The sequence below is a fragment of the Rana temporaria genome, chromosome 2, assembly GCF_905171775.1.
Source record: "Rana temporaria chromosome 2, aRanTem1.1, whole genome shotgun sequence".
NCBI classification, from domain to species: Eukaryota; Metazoa; Chordata; class Amphibia; order Anura; family Ranidae; genus Rana; species Rana temporaria.
Genome location: NC_053490.1, coordinates 308,373,579 through 308,396,048, shown reverse-complemented (window position 1 = coordinate 308,396,048; position 22,470 = coordinate 308,373,579). Strand labels below are relative to the sequence as shown.

At 44.3% G+C, this 22,470-nt stretch overlaps 1 protein-coding gene across 2 annotated transcripts in view; it reads right to left on the bottom strand.

Moving 5' to 3' along the window:
* SIRT2 (sirtuin 2) overlaps nt 1-22,470 on the bottom strand; it is a 69,432-nt gene that overhangs the window by 30,984 nt on the left and 15,978 nt on the right. For both annotated transcript variants that reach the window (XM_040337359.1, XM_040337360.1), the window contains 3 exons: nt 17,429-17,485; nt 3,400-3,468; nt 3,073-3,202 (listed from right to left, as the gene is read on the bottom strand). In XM_040337359.1, the coding sequence (XP_040193293.1) occupies nt 3,073-3,202; nt 3,400-3,468; nt 17,429-17,485 (256 nt within the window). The remainder of the gene's footprint in view (nt 1-3,072; nt 3,203-3,399; nt 3,469-17,428; nt 17,486-22,470) is intronic.

Genomic DNA, 22,470 nt, shown 5'->3' with positions numbered 1-22,470 from the left:
GTGCTGCTGATCACTAGCCTCTTTCAGCTACCTAAATGGAACTCGCTCCAACATCACTGAACATCATTGTTCTGGTTCAGTTTCTTAATGGTGACAACAGTGTACTATGCCTGCACATGATGCCTATGCATCATAAAATGCATAGTACACTGCTTCTGTTAGTCTTTATTTGTGTGTGTATGACAAGAGTGACAACACAAGATCACAGGTAGAAGACAGTTGTCACCCAATAACAGAAAGTGTCTGAACAAGACAGGATCAATTAAGTGTTATTCCAATGAAAGCTGAAGTTTTACAAAGATTCTAAACAACATTTCACAATTAAACCAACATGATAAAGCCTATACAAAATTTTAGTGATTGGGTCTACGTATACTTTAAAATCAATATCGTGTCAATCAGTCGAAAGGGATAAATTATTCAGTTGCAGATGCAGTTTAGCCTTTAATCTCTAGAAAACTGCAGGGAGAGTGGAAGTTTGTAATGGAACTGGCAAAACAGACAACACAACTGCAGGATGGCCTTATTTATCCATAAAGGGATTCATCATACAAAACCGATTCTGTTGTGCCCATAAAGCCTGGGGGATCGGATTAAAGCCCCGTACACACGATCGGAATTTCCGATGGAAAAAGACCGACTGACTTTTTCCATAGGAAATTCCGACCATGTGTATGCCCCATTGGAGTAATTCCATCGGAGTTTAGATAGAGAACATGTTCTCTTTTCCTCTGATGGAATTCCGTCGGAATTCCGATGTGATTTTGGTCGGACAAAGGTCCGATCATGAGAACGGGGTATAAAACTAAGAGGTCAACTGCTCAGATTCTGGTGCGCTTGCAACTTAAAGCGGGGGTTCACCCTAAAAAAAAATTCTAACAATACATGGAGCCGACCTAGGAGACCAACAGTATGCTGTTTTTTTTGTTTTTTTTTTCCCGTACATACCGGTATAGGGCTATTTTCACCCCCGGCTTTCCCTTGGGAGTGGGCGTTCCTAATCACAGGCTGTGATTGACGTGCTTCTGACCAGCGCATACTGCGCGTCACAAGTTGTCGAAAGAATCCGAACGCCGGTGCGCCGTATAGAGCCGCACCGACGTTCGGCTTCTTTCGGCAACTCGTGACGCGCAGTATGCGCCGGTCAGAAGCACGTCAATCACAGCCTGTGATTAGAAACGCTCACTCCCGCGGGGAATATTGAGTGACAGGGGAGAAACTGCTGCAGGACTAAGTTAAGGATCGCCATTAAAAAAAAAAAAAAAAAAAACAATGGATTAATTATTGTCTCTGCCTGCTAGTTTACTTGAGCCAAAGTCAAAATTTCGGGTGAACCTCCTCTTTAATTTAGGTGTGCTTAAAGCGGAACTTTAGACAGAAAATGATATCCTGCTAGATCACTTTTGGTTGGTCCATTTTAGGTATAGCTTTGTAACATATTAAAAAGAAGTGTGTATACTATTTAAAATCCAGCAATACAGTGGGGGTTATTTACAAAAGGAAAATCCACTTTGCACTACAAGTGCAAACTATAAGTGCTAGGGGTGCAACAGATCGTCACCGATCCGTGATCCGAACGGGCCACCCCGTTCGGATCGGCACACCCCGCGATCCGCGGAGCGCTCCGGAGCCTAGGCCTAGGAAAGTCCCCGGCTTCGGCCTAGCTCCGGAGCGGCGGCCAGTCTGCTGCCAGAGCCCAGCGTGACACGCCTCCCCGGGGAGGCGTGTCACGCTGTGCACTGGGCTCTGGCAAGCCGACATGGAGAGGGAATATTAGCAGAGAAGCACTGGTGTGAGAGGAGGGGGGGGGGGGAAAGAGCACATTTCAGGGGAGGATTAAAGAGGAAGCAGGTGAGGCTGTTTGGGACTTGTTAAAAGTACAATCTTGATGTTTTTACAGAAAAAAAAAATATATATATATATATATATATATAGCTGTAAAAACATCAAGATTGTACTTTTAACAAGTCCCAAACAGCCTCACCTGCTTCCTCTTTAATCCACCCCTGAAATGTATGTGTGTATATATATATATATATATATATATATATATATATATATACATATACATATATATACATATACATATATACACACACATTTTTTTTTTTTGACCAATGAAAACACCCTTTTTTTTTTTTTTGCGCTGATCCGAAAATGATCCGATCCGTGACTCCTGATCCGAGGATCGATCCGATCCGTGAGTTTTTTGATCCGTTGCACCCCTAGTGCAAAGTGCACTTGAAATTGCACTTGGAAGTGCAGTCGCTGTAAATCTGAGGGGTAGATCTGAAATGAGGGGAAGCTCTGTTGATTTTATTATCCAATCATGTGCAAGCTAAAATGCTGTTTTTTATTTTCCTTGCATGTACCCTTCAGATTTATAGCGACTGCACTTCCAAGTGCACTTGCAGTGCAATTTTAAGTGCATTTTGCACTTGTAGTGCATGGTCAGTTGCTCTCCAATTTTAGGCATTTTTAGGCACTGCCGAGTTATTAGAGGCCGATCTACTGACAGCCATAAAGTGGAATTAAACCCTTCTATGCTTTATAGCCAAGGAAGCTGCTTCTGTTTGATCTGCAAGTGCCATGGTGCTGCACATGTAAACAGTTATGACTCCAGCCATTTGATGATTTGACAATTTGCTTGAGGAAACAAGCAAATGTGACAGTCAGCAATTCCAGGAATGTTTTTTGAAACCATTAAAATCGATAGGTTTACTTCCAATTTATGATTTACTGCTGTTCAGGGGTTTTGGGCTTCAGCAAAATGGCAGCCACCAGCAAGAAGAAACAAGAAAAACACTGCAGGCAATTTACATCACACACTAATTTTGGTAGCATAATTAATAATGTGGAATGTATGTTCCTTGCTAAAATACATTCTTTTTTTATCAAGTTGTTATGGGTAAAGTTCCGCTTTAAGAAACGTTGAGTACATTTTAAGCCATTCCATTACCACTGACCAACTGATCAGCCTGCCGTTAGCCCATTCAAACAAATGTAACTTGTCAGATACTAATTTTATTATGAAAAGTAAAAAAAAGAAAATCTGGATGAGCTGCATTATACCTTTCATCCAGGAAAGAGAATACTCTTCTCTACAGAATGTTCCAACACAGTGAGAGGTGTGGAAAGTTCCATGAGCCTCTACCAAGTCATCAGAAGAGAGACCGGCTACCCGTTCGAGTGTATCTATGTTCTAAGAAGCAAACAGGATATTGAAAATGTTCCAAAATAGTAAGATAACAAAAAAACAATACTGAATGGCGTGATTTTTTTCATTACAGTAACATTATAATTTATATTGTTTATTCAATACCTCTATGTATGTAATTACAGTACGTTATGCAATTCTTTCCCAACTGTGTCACGCAAAAGGGGCACAAGCAGGAATACCTGAGTGTAGCACCGAAGTAACATTCCCTTTTCTTTCATCAGACGCATAAAATAATGACAAACAGTTGGCTGCAAAAAAGAAAGAAACATCAATAATATTTGCTGGCAAAATAAAAAAAGTATGCAATGAAATCACGAATCTGTAAACACAGAGCTCCACGTCCTGTCAGGGGAGAGAGGAGACCGATCTGTGTCCCTTGTACATAGGGACACAGCATCGGTCACCTCCCCCAGTCACCCCCCTTCCCCCACAGTTAGTAACACAATTCAGGGTACACATTAACCCCTTCCTCACCCCCTAGTGTTAACCCCTTCAATGCCAGTCACATTTATACAGTAATTAGTGCATATTTATTGCACTGATCGCTGTATAAATGTGAATGGCGCCAAAAATGTGTCAAAAGTTTCCGATGTCTCCGCCATAATGTCGCAGTCACGAAAAAAAATGCTGATCGCCGCCATTAGTAGTAAAAGAAAATAATAAAAAATAATAATTCTGTCCCCTATTTTGTAAGCGCAATAACTTTTGCGCAAACCAGACGCTTCTTGCGATTTTTTTTTTTTTTTTTTTTAACAAAAATATGTAGAATAATACGTATCGCCTAGACTGAGAAAAAATTATTTTTTAAAAAAAAATTGGGCAATTTATTATAGTAACAAGTAAAAAATATTGTTTTTTTTTCAAAATTGTCGCTCTATTTTTGTTTATAGCGCAAAAAAAAAAAAACGCAGAGGTGATCAAATACCACCAAAATAAAGCTCTATTTGTGGGGAAAAAAGGACGTCAATTTTGTTTGGGAGCCACGTCGCATGACCGCGCAATTGTCAGTTAAAGCGACGCAGTGCCGGAAGCTGAAATTTCACCTGGTCAGGAAGGGGTATATGTGCCCAGTAAGGAAGTGGTTATATAAAAAAAAAAAAAAAAAATTGCCAATAACAAAATGTATTCTACTCCATGTTTTAGATTAAAAAAAAAAAAATATCCCAAGTGTATATTGATGGGTTTGTGTGAAAGTTATGGCGCATACAAACTATATATATATTTTTTAACTACTAATGGTGATGATGAGCCACTAATAATGGGACTGCGATGTGCAGCGGACAATCTGACATTAACTGATGCTGGGGGAACTGAATAACTGACACCAACTTTAGCAGTGACACTAACACAGTGATCCTTGCTAAAACTATGCACTGTCACTGTACCAATGACACTGGCTGGAAAGGGGTTAACATCTAGAGAGATAAAGTGGTTAAATGTGTGCCTAACTATGTGTAATGTGTACAGTGTGCTGCTTTTACTACTAGATCTATCAGTTTCTCATCCCTGCTTTGCAGATCACTCCCTCTGTACAGAGCTCTGTGTTGTTTACCAACCAAGGCACTAAGTGGTTAAAGGACAAGTTCAAGTTTGGGGACATGTTACATGTTCCAACTGTTTTTAAGGTGAGAATCTTCTCACCGGATCACTGTAGCAATTTAAAAAGAAAGCACCCGTGCGGAGCTCTGCCCACTCAGCCACGTCAATGAACTACAAGTACGACAGCCTATGTGGCTGACAGCTTCTAGTTCTTAATAAACTACCAGGGTGCTGATGAGCGCTCAAGGAAGTTCATAGTGTCTTCCTGTCATTGTGCAACTGCCTTCCCATACAAGGTACGAGCAGACAGATACACTGACAGTCTGTAATCTGCTGATCGGGGGTGCAATGCTTTACAGGCTCCTAAAAAAAAAAAAAAAAAGTAAAATGTAAATTTTTTTGCATGCAAAAAAATTGCCATTTATTATTATTATTATTTTTTAGAAAGGTGAACTTATCCTTTAGAAAACACCAACATTTTGGATATAAGGAAATGGTCAGTAAAAGGGTATATTTATAAATATTGTAATAGTGTCTGTGAATTCTGGTGAATTCTGGTGCAAATGTAAATAATGTACCAATTGGTGCTTGCTGAGAGCCTCAGTCATTTTCCTGGAGTTAAAACCACCTTTTTAAACGCAAAGTCTATGGCAGGCTGCAGTTGGACAGGGCTGGACAATGTCCCGAGTGGTACATGCTTTTAGGGCCTTGTGCGTTCAGGGATGAATGCTTGGAACACCTGACATGCAAAAGACTTTAACATGCTGAAAAGCAACCTAAAATGCCAGGAAGGACACAGAGCAGTTAGATGCTACCCTCATGAGAGAACAGTTACTAAAACCCATCTATTAAGTTGACATTAAAGTCTATGTAAACCCCAAAAAAATATTTTTTTTGATGTCACAATGTAGAGAATAAGATTTCCTATCATCTGTGCCCAGTCTTGCCACACAGAGTTAATCCATCTCTGAGCAATCCTCTTTTTATTTTTCAGTGAAATAAAACAGACTTCCAGATAAAGTCCAAAGTCCTTGCTTGAGTGACAGGTTATTTACATATCTCGTGCACTAGCTTGCAGACATGCACAGCTTCTGTAAAGTGCACAATTCACATCCCCCTCCCTTCTCCTCTCCCGTCCAGCTCTCCCAGGATTGGCTAGCTTTCCTGTGTTTTGATTAAATGTTTTCAAAATATGGGGTGATCCACAGTTCAGTGTAAACAGCTATCAGAATATATATAGACAAGAAGCTGTGCATGTCTGCAAGCTAGTGCACAAGATATGTAAATAACATGTCACTCAAGCAAGGACTTTGGTCTTTATCTGGAAGTCAGTTTTATTTCACTGAACGATAAAAGGAGGATTGCTCAGCACTGGATTAACTCTGTGTGGCAAGACTGGGCACAGATGATAGGAAATTGTATTCTCTACATTGTGACATCAACAAAAAAAGTTGCCATTCAGTAGAAATAGGTGAATCAACATATGCAAAAAACGATTTCCCTTAAAGCGGGAGTTCACCCATTAATCTATTTTTTCAAACAATCCCCTTAGATTCCTGCTCGTTTTGTCTAGGGGAATCGGCTAGTTGTTTTAAAATATGAGCTGTACTTACCGTTTTCGAGATGCATCTTCTCCGTCGCTTCCGGGTATGGGTCTTCGGGAGCGGGCGTTCCTTCTTGATTGACAGTCTTCCGAGAGGCTTCCGACGGTCGCATCCATCGTGTCACTAGTAGCCGAAAGAAGCCGAACGTCGGTGCGGCTCTATACTGCGCCTGCGCACCGACGTTTGGCTTCTTTCGGAAAATCGTGCCGCGATGGATGCGACCGTCGGAAGCCTCTCGGAAGACTGTCAATCAAGATGGGAACGCCCAGTCCCGCAGCCCATACCCGGAAGCGACGGAGAGGATGCATCTCGTAAACCGTAAGTACAGCTCATATTTTAAAACAACTAGCCGATTCCCCTAGACAAACGAGCATCCATCTATGGATGCGATACTCTGCGGACTCTATTCGGGGTCTGAGACAATTCGCAACAGCATTACCAGCCGTCACCAAAAAGGCCTTAAAAATAGAGCAACTTTTGAGATTCGATCGACGATCGACCATCAAAAATGTAAACTATTTAACCCAGCTCAAGCACATATCATGTGCTTTGATCAACACAAGATCGGCAGTAAAACACCGATTAGAAATCCACGATTTCTTACTACAAAACGATCTAGACTGCCTCTTTATTACAGAAAGCTGGCTCTCAGACGACTGCAACACCATTCTCGGAGAATTGGTGCCAGAAAACTATCGCATTATAACGGAAAACAGAATAGGGCAAAGAGGAGGAGGCCTGGCGGTGATCCACAAGAATCACATTGCAATCACTAAGCCAGCCCTTCAAAATCCTCTTCCATTCATGGAAACACTTACTCTTCAACTTCAAACTTCCCCCCAGGAGACTGTTCACATTCTCCTCTGCTATAGGCCACCTGGGCCAAAATCGCAGTTTTTGCCATCTTTAACGGAGTTTATATCCACTTATACCCTTAACAGAAAACACCTTTTGCTGCTCGGGGACTTTAATCTGTGGGCCAACTCCGCACAGGATCCCATTGCGGACGCCTGCATCGATCACCTGGAGGGATTAGGGCTACAGCAACTTATATGCGGGCCAACACATGCTTCAGGTCACACACTCGACCTAATTTTCAGACAAAATCTGAAAATAAGCATTTTAGAAAATGAACCATTGCCATGGACAGACCACCATGCAATCAATTTCATAATCTCCAAAATTCCCCCAGTGATAAAAGCACCCAAGCCGGTGACAATACACTGGGCTAGATCTCAGAAGAAGCTCCATTCGGAACTCTTTAAATCTACCTTGGGAAACAGAATCAAAACAATCCATCCACATCAAACAGCCGCAGATACACTGGATGCCATAAACGCAGCCCTGCTACAGTCAGCCGATTTAGTAGCACCGAAACGCAAAGCCTGCATCCGAAAAAGAAAGTCTGGCTGGTTCAACAACCAGCTGTCGCTTCTGAAGCAAGAGCGCAGAAGGGCGGAAGCCGCCTGGAAAAGAAGCCCTGCAGAGGATAACCTCATCATCTACAAGGCAATAACAACACGATATCATAAAGAAATCTTCAAAGCCAAGAAACATAATTTTTCTATGGCGATTAACAGCGCCCTAAACCGCCCCCGCGAACTCTTCAAGATGGTCACCCAGACCATGAATCCAGGATGTCTTGAAGTCCCCAACTCAGACACCCAAGAGTTCTGTAATGAACTATCGGATTTCTTCATCAACAAAATTGAAAGAATCCGGGAAAGCATCTTGCAAAACAATACCCCCCTCAACCCCACCGTCAATCAACCACAAAACACCCACAGAAACGCTCTACAATCAACAAAGTTCACTCTGGAACCGATCTCCATCGATACCACAAAAAATATCATTGGTGCTTTGCGGAACAGCACATCACCCAATGATATCATCCCCACCAAACTGCTGAAGGAATGTGCCGACATCCTGGCACCACCCATCACACAGCTTATAAACCAGTCATTTAAGGAAGGCACAGTGCCATCCCTGTTGAAAGAGGGCACAATCCAGCCCATCTTGAAAAAACCTAACCTGGATCCCAAGGACCCAACTCACCGCCGTCCCATAACAGGCCTAAATGTTCTCTCCAAGATAATGGAGAAAGTAGTGGTACAACAGCTGCAACAGCATCTAGATACCCACAATCTACTGGATCCATTACAATCAGGCTTCCGTCCCGGACACGGGACAGAAACGGCCTTACTCAAAATATGGGACGATGCCCTCGAGGCCGCAGACGAAGGAGAATCTTGTCTCCTGGTTCTGCTGGACCTAAGCGCAGCCTTTGACACGGTAGACCACAAACTGTTACTGATGCGACTAGCCGAGGTAGCCAGAGTCGCAGAAGGTGATTTACCATGGTTTTCCTCCTTTCTTGAAAACCGATCACAAACAGTTAAATTGGGTTCTTTCACGTCGGAAAAGCCCCCAAGTCCCCCAAGGATCCCCCCTGTCACCGGTGCTTTTCAACATCTATCTTCGCCCTCTCTTTGATATTATCAGTAGCCAAGAACTACTCTATCACTCTTATGCAGACGATACGCAATTGTATTTTCGCATCTGCAACAAAAAGGAGCATCATCCCAGTTTAGAGAAATGTCTCTCTTTGATAGAAAACTGGATGACAAAGAGTTATCTTAAACTCAACAGTTCAAAAACAGAACTCCTTATGTTTCACGCCAGCCGAAAGAGTCAACTGGCAACAACCTGGAAACCCCCGCCCATTCTGGGCCAAATCATCACCCCTAGCTCCAAAGTCAAAAGTCTCGGGGTCATCTTCGACACCTTCATGACAATGGACGCACAAATAGGGTCAGTAGTCAGCGGAGCGCACCATCTGTTGCGCCTACTACGCAGACTTATTCCATTTATCCCCAAAGAAGACGTAGCAGTCGTGGTGGGAACAATCGTGAATTCCAGACTGGACTATGCTAACGCCCTGTACCTTGGACTCCCAAAGTACCAAATCTTCCGTCTGCAAGTCGTTCAGAATACGGCCGCCAGACTGGTGACTGGGAAAAAAAATGGGAATCAATCTCACCTTCGTTGAGAACCCTTCACTGGCTGCCAGTAAAAGACAGAATTGCATTTAAAGCACTCTGCCTGACACATAAGTGCATCCATGGGAAGGCTCCGCAATATCTTTGCGACAAGATAGAACCTCACAATTCGAATCGCGTTCTGCGATCCACCGACCAAAATCTGGTCAGGGTACCAAAAACAAAATACAAGTCCAAAGGAGAAAGAAGGTTTGCTTTTCAGGGTCCTAGACTATGGAACGCTTTACCAACCAGCATTCGTTTGAAGGAAAACCACCTGACTTTCAGAAGACGGATCAAAACTCTGCTCTTTCGATGTCATGAGACACGAACAACTAGCGCCCAGAAGCGATTCAGTTCGCATGCGCCGCGCTTTATAAGTTTTTCATTCATTCATTCATTCATGGGGAAATAGTGTCATGTGCGGGTGAACCTCTGCTTTAAGACCACTCTTGTTATAGATGCTGTCCACTCACATAAGTGTAATGTATGTCAGTACGTGTATTGAAATGCAGGATAGTGGACAGATCAATGTGTAGAAGCTTAGATTTGTTGTCAATGCTCAAGTCGTGGCATGACTGATAATTGTGGTACTGCTACTCAGCATGCTCGTATTGCTTGAGCAGCTCCACCAGTGATGTCACCACAGTAACCCACTAAAGTGGTACTGCAGCCACAGGCCAATGCATGGACAGCTAATAACTGCACCTATACGCATTGAATTTCAGGATCTGATTATTTTAGGCCTAATTCACACCTAATTAATTCAGCTGGACAGTGCCTGCAGGTATTTGTGGCAGTTCACATGTAATCAATAATCCAACAATTACCTGTGAATGATTGGCCCTAGGCATACTGTCTGCACCCAGTATATATCACCCATAGGTAATCTCTGCATGCAAACAGCTGCAAATAGCTATGGGTGCTTTTAGGCTCCAATTGCTTATAATGGGGCTTCCTGCCCTCAGCTAAATCACAGGGAACCCTGCTAAGTCTTCCATGGGTAATCGCAAATGGCCCCATTCGCAAGTGTGAATAGGGCTTAATTTAAGTTTACCTGATTAGTTACAGGTGGATTTCAGTAACAGCGATCAAAGTTCCCAGCAAGCGCCATCTGAGACAATGCTACAAATTTATGTACATCTTTCTGACAGGTACGGGAATCTGTTGCAAGCAACAATAAAGAGATTTTTAATACAGCTTACCTGTAAAATCTTTTTCTTGGAGTACATCACGGGACACAGAGCGGCATTCATTACTATATGGGTTATATGGAGTACCTTCAGGTGTAGACACTGGCAATCTCAAACAGGAAATGCCCCTCCCTATATAACCCCCTCCCATAGGAGGAGTACCTCAGTTTTGTAGCAAGCAGTGTGCCTCCCAAAATGGTCCTCAAAAAAGAGGGGTGGGAGCTCTGTGTCCCGTGATGTACTCCAAGAAAAAGATTTTACAGGTAAGCTGTATTAAAAATCTCTTTTTCTTTATCGTACATCACGGGACACAGAGCGGCATTCATTACTATATATGGGATGTCCCAAAGCAATGCTTACAATGAGGGGAGGGAGAACATCTCCAAGACAAAAGGATTTAATTTAGAGATATACTCAAATCATAATAAATCCAACTTAGTTGAGAAAAATAAAATTTTTAAATTTAACTCGAACAAGAGGAGCCCCCGGAATCCGAGGGTCTCAAACTGCAGCCTGCAGCACTGCCTGCCCGAAGGCAGTATCAGTATTCCTTCTTACGTCCAACTGTAGAATTTTGTAAACGTGTGGACAGAAGACCAGGTTGCCGCCTTGCAAACTTGAGCCATAGAGATCTGGTGGTGTGCTGCCCAGGAGGCGCCCATGGCTCTAGTAGAATGAGCCTTTAATGATACTGGAGGAGGCAACCCTTTCAAGCCGTAGGCCTGAGTGATTAATTGCTTAATCCACCTAGAAATGGTGGACTTTGCAGCTGCCTGCCCCTTCTTGGGCCCATCCGGTAGAATGAACAGCACATCTGTCTTCCGGATCTTCTTTGTAGCTTTAAGATAGGCCTTCATGGCCCTGACAATATCCAAGGTATGCAGCAACCCTTCCTTTCTGGAAGTAGGTTTAGGGAAGAAGGATGGTAATACCAAATCCTGGTTCAAATGAAAACTGGATATGACCTTCGGAAGGAAGGAAGGATGAGGGCGGAGAACGACCCTGTCCTTATGAAAAACAAGATATGGTTCCTTACAGGATAAGGCTGCCAGCTCCGAAACTCTTCTTGCGGAAACTATGGCAACCAAAAATACTAACTTCCTTGTCAGTAGAACCAAAGGAATATCAGCCAACGGCTCAAACGGTTGTTTCTGTAAACTTGACAGAACAAGATTTAAATCCCACGGACAAAGCGGGGATTTAACTGGAGGTCTAATACGTAAGACCCCTTGAAGGAAGGTCTTAACCAGCGAGTGGGTGGCCAGCGGCCGCTGAAACCACACTGACAGAGCAGAAATCTGTCCTTTGATTGTGCTTAATGCCAATCCTTTATCCACTCCTAGCTGGAGAAAACTTAATACTCTATCGATGGTAAATTTGCGAGAAAGCCATCGCTTGGACTCACACCAGCCTACATAGGCCTTCCAGACCCTGTAATAAATCACCCTAGAGACCGGTTTCCTGGCTCTGATTAGGGTAGAGATTACTTTCTGAGACAGACCTCTACCCCTGAGAATCAGGGATTCAGCTTCCAGGCCGTCAAATTTAGATGCCGTAAGGCAGGGTGGAGGATCGGACCTTGCGATAGCAGGTCTGGCCGTAGAGGAAGAGTCCAAGGGTCTCCCACTACCATCCTTAAGATTAGTGAGTACCATGCCCTTCTGGGCCATGCTGGAGCTTCCAGGATGACTGGTATGTGCTCCACCCGGATCCTGCGCAGCAGGCGGGGTAGTAACTGGAGCGGGGGAAACGCATAAAGAAGTTTGAACTGATGCCAAGGGCAAACCAACGCATCGGTTCCGCAGGCCATCGGATCCCTTGAGCGGGACATGAACCTGTCTAGTTTCTTGTTGAGTCTCGATGCCATGATATCCACGTCCGGCACTCCCCATCTTTGGCAGAGTGCTTGAAAGACTAGTGGATGCAGAGACCATTCCCCCGGCCATAGAGTCTGGCGGCTTAAGAAGTCCGCCTGAAAGTTGTCCACTCCTGGAATGAATATTGCCGATATGCAGGGCACATGAGCCTCTGCCCATAGAAGAATCAAGCTCACCTCTCTCTGAGCGGCTTGACTCCTGGTTCCCCCTTGGTGATTTATGTGTGCCACGGCCGTGGCATTGTCTGATTGAATTCTCACCGGGAACCCCTGCAATTTTGACGTCCAAGCCCTGAGGGCTAGTCGAGCAGCTCTGAGCTCCAAGATGTTGATGGGCAACTGCTTCTCTGGCTTTGCCCAAGTACCTTGGCGAGTGCAACCATCCAAAATTGCTCCCCAGCCCGTCAGGCTGGCGTCTGTGGTCACTATCTTCCAAGCCACTGGGCTGAAAGACCTCCCCTTCAGTAGATTCTGAGGGTCTAACCACCAACACAGACTTTGTCGGACTCTTGATGAGAGCGGCAACGGGATATCCAAGGCCTGTGGCCTTCTGCTCCATGCTGACAGGATGGCTGCCTGTAGGATGCGAGTGTGGCTCTGGGCGTATGGTACCGCCTCGAATGTGGCCACCATCTTGCCTAGTAACCTCATACATAGGCGAATAGTCGGTTCTTTCTTGCTTAGAACCAGTAGGATTAATTCCTTGATGGCTTTTACCTTCCTCAGAGGTAGGAACACTCCTTGTTGTTCTGTGTCTAATCTCATGCCGAGATATTCCAACTGCTTTGTGGGCTGGAAAGCTGACTTTTCTCGATTTAGGACCCAGCCGAACCTCTCGAGGTATTGGACCGTGAGGGCCACTGCTCGCTCCAAGCCGGGAGACGAGTGATCTATGACTAGGAGGTCGTCCAGGTATGCTAGGATCGTGACCCCTTGGATCCTTAGTTTGGCTAGGATTGGAGCTAGGACCTTCGTGAACACCCGGGGGGCCGTAGCCAACCCGAAGGGAAGCGCCACGAATTGGAAGTGACGCGAAGCCACCATAAAGCGTAGATATCTTTGATGTGGCTGATAAATTGGAACATGAAGGTAGGCATCCTTTATGTCTATGGACGCCATGAAGTCGTCCTTCTGGAGTGTGGCAGCTGCTGACCGCACGGATTCCATCCGAAATGAGCGGATCTTTAGATATGCATTTACCATCTTTAGGTCCAAAATTGGCCTGACATCTCCATTGGATTTTGGGATGATGAATAGGTTGGAGTAGAAACCCAGCCCCTGTTCCAGGACTGGTACCTCTACTATTACTTCCTGGGAAAGTAGATGATCTAATGCCGATCTTAATGCGGCTCCCTTTTCCGGATCGTTTGGAATCCTCGACTTCTGGAAATGAGGAGGAGGAAACCTTAGGAAATCTAATTTGTAGCCTGTGGCCACGGAAGACCGTACCCACTCGTCGGGAATGCTGGCTTCCCAAATCTCTGAAAAGAGTCGCAGCCTTCCCCCCACCTTCGTGGGTGGGGGCGCCCCTTCATAAGGTTGGCTTGGGGGCTGGTTTTGCTGGTTTGCGAAACCACTGCCTTTTGCCTCTAACAGCCTGTCCTTGTGATCTGCTGTTGAAGCCGAAGTTTGCTTTTGCAGGAGGCCGTCGATACTGCTTGGCATTAGAGGGCCCCTGCCCAGGGGAATACTGTCGTTTAAACGCAGGTCCCTGAACCTTCTTCTTAGTTGGCAAGAGAGTACTCTTGCCGTTTGAAATGGTCTGAATGTATTTATCTAGGTCTTCTCCGAAGAGTCGTCCTCCATGGAAGGGGAACCCTACCAGGAGCTTCTTGCATGGGGGCTCAGCCTCCCAGCTTTTTAACCATAAGAGTCTTCTCATATGGATAAGGGATAACGATAAACGTGACGCTTGCTGGATAGAATCCTTGATTGCGTCTACCGTAAAACATATGGCCTTAGGGACATCCGAAAATTTTTCTGCCTGCTGGGCCGGAATAAGTTTAAGCATCTGCTTAAATTGATCCGATAATGCTTGAGCGACCCCAATCGCAGCCACAGCTGGCTGTACTACTGCCCCTGTAGTAGTGAAGGAGTTCTTAAGTAGTGCTTCCAAGCGCTTATCAACTGGATCCTTGAACACCTGTATGTTTTCTACAGGGCATGTTAACGATCTGTTAACACATGAGATGGCTGCGTCCACTGCAGGAGTAGCCCATCTTTTGGAAAAAATTTTTTTTTTTTTTTTTTTTTTTTTTTTTTTTTTTTCCATAGGATATAGGACAGAGAACCTTTTAGGTGGTAAGAAGATCTTATCTGGCTTGTTCCAATCTTGGAACAAAATTCCCTCTAATAGAGGATGGATCGGAAACACAGCATTGCTTTGAGGCGCCCTCAGTGAGCCCAAAGCTGAAACCGTCGATACCTGGAGATCTGGTACTGGCAAGTTGAATGTCCTATGGACCAAGTCCGACAATCCTTGAATCCACCAGCTCTCCCTCAGGGAGACTGCCCCAGACTCCTCTGTATCCGGGTCTTCGATCCCTGAACCTACTTGGTCCGTGTCCAAGAGGTCGTCCAATTCCCCTGAGGAAAGGACCTCCTCTTCTGAGGGTCCGCGCTCGGGCGACGGAGATCTATTCCGCTTACTGCCCCGCATAGCTGCGGATATCATTTTTCCCATGCTTTTCTGCATCTCTTTTAAAGAGGTGAGTAATACCTCCTCCGTGACCATCTTAGGGTTGGACTGACCCGCGTCAGCTCCAGCCCCAGATCCCGATGGCCCCAAGGCTCCCTGTAGGGAAAACAGCGGCATACCATGGTACAATACCGAGGTACACCTGCTACCTATTGGTATTTGGAACTATAAAAGTTAATTGTCCAAACACCTGTTTGGGGGATAAAAAAAATGCTTCCTCTCCCCTAGATGACTTTTTTTTTTTTTTTTTTTTTTTCGTTTTTGTTTCAAATCCAGGAAAGAAAAAACATTCTGTCCCCCTGAGTAGTATTGCAAAGAAAAACTATGAGATGTAAAAGAAACAGCCTATTTCTAGGCTTGACAAAACAGTCCTCTGAAGACTGCAATATCCTTTCTGGCCACTGTGTGTCCTCGGCGCCCCGTGCTTGCCGTTCTGGTCTTTCTCCTCAGTTCCAAAGTATTGATGGAACAAACAAGGAAGGGCCGCCCCTTCCTTTAAGCCACTGACCCGCCCTTCCCCCCCCAGCAATCTCAAACAGGAAATGCCCCTCCCGACAGGGGGAGGGGGGGGGGATTTTGGGAGGAAGGGACCTCTCTGTTCCAGCAAACTGCAGCCTGGAACACACGAGGAGGTCAGCGTTTTGCCTGCTTGCAGGCTCTGAGGAGGAAGACTGAATGGAGCATCGCCTGGAGGCCTGCAGGTAAGCAAAGCTCTCTGACACACACATATATTTTTATATAACACAGGCCCCACTCAATGCTTTTCCAACACTACAAGGGAGGTCACATCTTATGGGGAATAATACATAGAGAGCCATCCTATCTTTATGATATGTCACTAGTTTGCCAGATGCAGTGCATAACTTTAGGCATGTCCCCTGTGACCCCCCAGAAAAAAACCTGCTAAGAACCAAGTTCCGCAAGTTTTCCCCTCACTTACCTGCTCCATGCCGCAGGACTTTGCCAAGCAAGAGGCCCAATCTTCCCCCATCTCCGTGGGGATGTCTAGACCTTCAGGCCCTGGGTTCCTATGAAGGATCCACTGTCCTGGGCCCATATAGCACCCTGGCAACAGAAAACTTTAGGTACCCAAAGGTTTCTAAGTTCTGGGCCCAGGGTCCAGCTCTCTAAAAAGAAAAGCATTATGGGCTATACCCCAAGGGTTTGGGGTCCGGTTACTGACCACTTTAGCGCTGAGGCTTTTTTGGACAGAACCGGTAGCTCACCTAATCCCAAGGATGCGGAGGCAAGCTAAACCATGACTAACACCTAAGACACTGGCGTAAAAACTGAGGTACTCCTCCTATGGGAGGGGGTTATATAGGGAGGGGCATTTCCTGTTTGAGATTGCCAGTGTCTACACCTGAAGGTACTCCATATAACCCATATAGTAATGAATGCCGCTCTGTGTCCCGTGATGTACGATAAAGAAATTTGTTGTATAAGGGTTCTTGCACCTGACTGTTCTCGAAGGGAAATGGGCGTACAGAGTAAAATCTGCCTGTTTTTGCAGCGTAAATTTAATGCATTGACATGTATTGCAGAATATGCAGCACGCTGATATATGCACGTAAACCAATGGCACGTGTGTATTCACATGCACACATAGGGATGTCTTTTTCATAATATAAAATTTTACATTTTGATAAAAAAAAAAAAAAAGAAAACTCTATTTGTGAAGTCACCAAAGATTAATTTCTGATGTTGAGGATCTTTAGCAGCTTCCATGTCTCTCCTAAGAAAGTTTTTTTTAAAAGTTAGGTTTCTGTGTCATAAAATCAGCATTAAGACCCTTTTCACACTGGAGCATATTGCAGGCGATATAGCGTTAAAAATAGTGCCTGCAATACACCCTAAAAAAATCTGTACCCATTCACTCCAGTGTGAAAACCCGAGGGGCTTTCACACTGGAGCGGTGCGCTAGCAGGACGGTAAAAAAAAGTCCTGCTAGCCGCATCTTTGGAGCAGAAAAAGGAGCGGTGCGTTTACCGCTCCTCTTCCGCTGCTGCCCATTGAAATCAATGGGACAGTGTGGCTATACCACCCGCAATGCGCTGCTTCGGCAGTTTTAACCCCTTCTCGGCCACTAGCGGGGGGGTAAATGCGCCCCGCTATCGGCCGAAATGCACCACAAATCCACCCATATCGTCAGCGGGAAAAATAGCAGCGTTTTACCGCCGACGCTATGGGCGGCGCAGTGTGAAAGGGCTCTTAGGTTCTTTAATGTCATAAAATATTACATTAACATTCTTGTACTTACCTTGAACTGCCCAGGATACAGTTCTCGAGCCAGCGCAAAAAATGGTTCTGGATTTTGCTATAAAAAGAAAAAAAAAAAAAAGGATTAACAGTTATACATTGCCAATATTTTTTATTTATTTATATATATATATATATATATATATATATATATATATATATATATATATATATATATATATATATATATATATATATACACACATACATACACACACACACACACACACACTGTATTTATCGCCAATAAATACAGTAATTACACACACACATATTATGCAACATTTGATAGAATATTTGGTTCTATTCACACGAGTCCTTGTACAAAGTGGAACTGAAATCCAATTATCTCTAACAGGCCCATATTCTACTAAAGACAATTTTATTTTGTATTCACCCAATGATGTACAGTGTTCAGTGTGTGTGTGTGTACTCCGCTTCATGGAGCTGTACTCTTCCTTAAAGTGACACTAAAATGATATCCCTATTCGCCAAAAAGAATCCATACACATTCACTATTTAACTGCCTGGTAATACATTTTCATATCATTCTCTGTGAACTACCAAACCACAAAATTTCCTCCCCATTTCCGTTTGTTTGGAGAGAGAGAGAGAGAAAGAGAGAAAGAGAGAAAGAGAGAAAGAGAGAGAGAGAGAACAAATGTGCGCTGTTCGCGGACGATATATTGATGCTCCTCTCCTCTCCGGTTACCTCCTTGCCAATTCTGAATGTAGTACTGGGACATTTTGCGACGTTTACTGGTCTGCGGGTAAATCACTCTAAGTCTCAGGCTCTAGGTGCCTCCCTACAGCCCCACATAGTTCGAGCCTTGCGCGGACAGTACTCTTTTAGCTGGCAAGAGGAAACCCTCCCCTACCTGGGCATTTATTTAACACCTACTCTTACTACACTATATAAGAAGAACTATCCCCCTTTGTTTCGTAAGTTGTTGGAAGACCTTCAGAGGTGGTCGACTAAACCCCCGTCATGGTTCGGTAGGCTGTATTCGGTCAAGATGACCATTCTACCTAAGGTGTTGTATTTATTCAGGACTCTTCCAATAGCTATAGTAAGCGTGGATCTCAAGAAGTTTCAGGCCAAACTGCTTGATTATATATGGGATCATAGGAGGCCTAGGGTGAACAGGAAAACATTGTACACCCCTAAATTGGGCGGAGGATTGGGTATGCCGGACCTCCTTAAGTATTTCCACTCAGCCCAGTTGGCCCAGCTGATCCGTTTTCATACGGGTCGATCCAAACCGCTCTGGATGGGACTGGAGTCTTCCCTGAACCCAGACAGAGAGATCAGTCACCTGATGTGGCTGAGAGGACGGGATAGGCCAGCTATGCTATGTCCGTCTCTGGGATCGCCTAGCAAAAACATATCGATTTAAGTCACCACATACCCCGATGGCATCTCTGTTTCATAATCCCCTGTTCACCCCGGGTCTCCGACCCCAGGACTTCTCTTGGTGGATCAATAAGGGCCTATTGAGGATAGCGGATCTCTGTGACCACAAGGGAGCTTTGTCAAAATTGGTTCTACAAGAGAGGTATGGTCTTCCGAATACTGAATACTTTCGATACGCTCAAATTGCTCATTTCTTAGAGACTTTGAACCGTACTTCTGACCTCTCCACATCTACGGCTATGGAGCAACTTTGCAGAACCTTTGACAAACACTCCGGTCACATATCAATAATCTATAGTTTGTTGTCCTCCAGTACTAAAAAGATGGTATATATGCTAAAGTGGGAACATGATCTAGGCATGGAACTGGAAATGGCAGAATGGAGTAAACTGGTACAGGGGGCTTCTAGATCCTATATTAACACCTCTTTAATCGAGGCTAATTACAAAGTGTTGTTGCGATGGTACAAGGTCCCTGCGCGAATAGCCACTTTCGTTCCGGGAGCGTCCCCACGGTGCTTCAGGGGGTGCAATGAGGACGGTTCCATGTACCACATTTGGTGGACATGCCAAAAGGTGAGACGATTTTGGATACGCACTTATAACTTCATCTATTCTTTAACCCAGGTGAACCTAGTTAAGTCACCTCTACATGCACTGCTGGGACGCCCGGTAGAGGGTACGTCAAAGTACTTGAGAAAACTGATAGCTTTTATATTTGTGGCAGCCAGAATCTCCATCGCCAAGTCATGGAGATCCCCCACTGTCCCCTTTGGCCTTTTGAAGTCTAAACTGTCCTGGATTATGGTGAACGAGAGGTTGTCAGCCATTCTCAATGATAAAGTCAAAATTTTTGACAAGGTGTGGGATCCCTGGATCGCTTACCTCACAAATGCACACTGATCCGAATCAATGCTAGGGCTTTCACCTTCTTGGATTAAGGTGGGGATGCACCATCCCCTTTCTCTCTCTTGCTCTCTTTTCTTTCTTCCTCTCCTATCTTTCCTTCTTCCTCTTCTTCCTTCTTCTCTGCTCTATTACTGTTACGTTACCAATTCAGCTGTAGTGGGCCATTGTATGTTGGCCCTCTGGGCCTAGATAGCGCTCCAATTGGGCGATTATGTGCTAAGTTGACGGTTATCCATGTTTGGGGATGGCCCTAGAGGGAGTGCTCATGGACACAAGATATGTAACTGTTATGTGTATACTTGCAATAATCTGTATTTGTTGAATGGCCCTCCAGATGCTGACTGTGAGTGCCTTTTTTTTCCCCCTCCCCCCAATTTTCTTTGTATACCCCTCTCCTCATTTTTTTTTTAAAAACTTAATAAAAAATATTGGAAAAGAAAGAAAGAAAGAAAGAAAGAAAGAAAGAGAGAGAGAGAGAAAGAGAGAGAGAAAGAAAGAAAGAAAGAAAGAAAGAAAGAGAGACTACATACAGTGGGACCATGCATGGCAAATTAATGTATTTAAGAGGAGCAAAAAACATAGCAGCAAAAAAATAAAAAGGAGGAAAAAAAGTCTAGTTTCATTATAAAGCCCTTTTTTAGTATGTGCACTTCAAGTCTATTATACATTTCATTCCTTCTGTGTCCCTGCAGTGTAATCACAGGCAACAGTGCTTGCTGTACTAAGAAGCATTGCAGATGGTGGGGAGGAGGCTCAAGGACACACAAATGCATAGTCTGGTTTTCTGGTCCCTGCAGTTCTTCTCACAGCCAACAGCAGTACGCCAAAGTTGAACTCCTTAAAGTGCCTCCTGTATTTTTAACAGTGGCTGCACAGAGGGGTCCCAAATGGTACAATGCCTGTGTTTCAGCTATACATTGAAGTGCCAATACTGACAGTTCCCCAAAGTGCCTCATGCATTTCAAAATGTACTACTGTGCACAGAAAGCCCTCTCCCTGCATTCGTCTATATCGGTTACTGTATTTCAAGCAACAGCAAGGGCTGCTCACAATCTGTAGCGAATCGGTCACTTTTTCTGCAGCCGTGCTGTCTTCAGAGTATGGTGGGCTCTAGCTTTATGCATTGTAGGAGTATATGAAATGCTTATGTAACAGTACAGAACAGCTACTAAAAAACAAAACAAAAGAACAACTATGCAGACTGTCAAACGTTTTACTACGATGACCAGGATTTTTTTTAAACGGCTATTAGGCACCAGGGACAACTAGTTATATTGGCCACATAATGTTTATTTGAAATGTACCTCTTGTCTTGGAGAAGACAAGATTCTGTAAGAGGCAAACAAAGAAGGCAAGCTTTACATCCCAGGTGCCCAACAAGTGGCCTTTTATGTGTGTTGTGCCTTGTCCTGGGCTGGGTAATCCACCTGCTGGGCAACAGGGTGTAGTACAGTGGCAGTGTGGTACTGGGTGCCAAAACACTTTCTGCAAACCAGCACTGAAATAATGACTATACAGTAAAACCTTGGTTTGAGAGAGTTTTGCAAGACAAGCTAAATTTTTAAATACATTTCGACTTGATATGCAAGCGATGTCTTGATATAAGAGTAGTGTCATGTCACAATTGAGTATAAAATATATGTAATATAAACTGAAGGACCTATGAATAAATGGTTGTGGAACGAATCATTTGAGTTTCCATTATTTCTTATGGGGAAATTTACTTTGATATGCAAGCGCTTTGGATTACAAGCATGTTTCCGGATTGAATTATGCTTGCAATCCAAGGTATTATCAGGCAGATTGATGTCTGTCTGACAGTATAGGTTCTGGCCTCAAACAGAAGAAGCTACCCCTCGGCTCTTTTTTTCCGTTTTTGACTTGATGTGTGACTATAGAGCATCTTAAAAGGGGTTGTAAAGGTAAAAACAAATGTTTCCTAAATAGCTTCCTTTACCTCAGTGCAGTTCTCCTTCACTTACCTCATCCTTCCATTTTGCTTTTAAATGTCGTTATTTCTTCTGAGAAATCTTCACTTGCTGTTCTTCGGTTTGTAACTCCACACAGTAGTGTGAGGCTTTCTCCCTGGTGTGGAGTGTCGTGCTCACCCCCTCCCTTGGACTACAGGACGCCCACTAACACACATCTCCTTTCTCTATCTGTAACGTAGAGAGCATCCAGACTCAACTGTAGTCCGAAGGTAGGGGGCGACCACGACACTCCACACCTGGGAGAAAGCCTCACATTACTGTGTGGAGTTACAGACAAACAAACCATGTATGGGCAGGCTGATTGTACCCAAGTTGAGCGATTGATCAACTTGGTTACAACCAGCCTGTCAGATTTCTCATAAGATTATCACTGTGTTCTCCTGCTGGGATGGCTCCCCCCACCAGGAGAACACAACAGCTCTGTGAGAGGGATTACGCCCATTAACACTGGCTGGAATGGGGGAATCAAGCAAAGAAAATTGCTCCATCTGTGGCCATGCTTTACTAAAATAAATTGAAAACGAATTATGAATATGAATCATCAGTGGATCTTCAGCACATAGTTTTTAAATGTATTGGTTTCAGTTCACAGATTAACGGGGAATAGAATACCAAGTAGCGCACCAGACCATGCAGGGCATTTTCCTGTACAAGTCCCTGAGCACAGGCCTGGATTTACTCCCTTTGCCACCCCAAGGCTGGGTCCTTCAATGCCCCCCCCCCCCCCCCA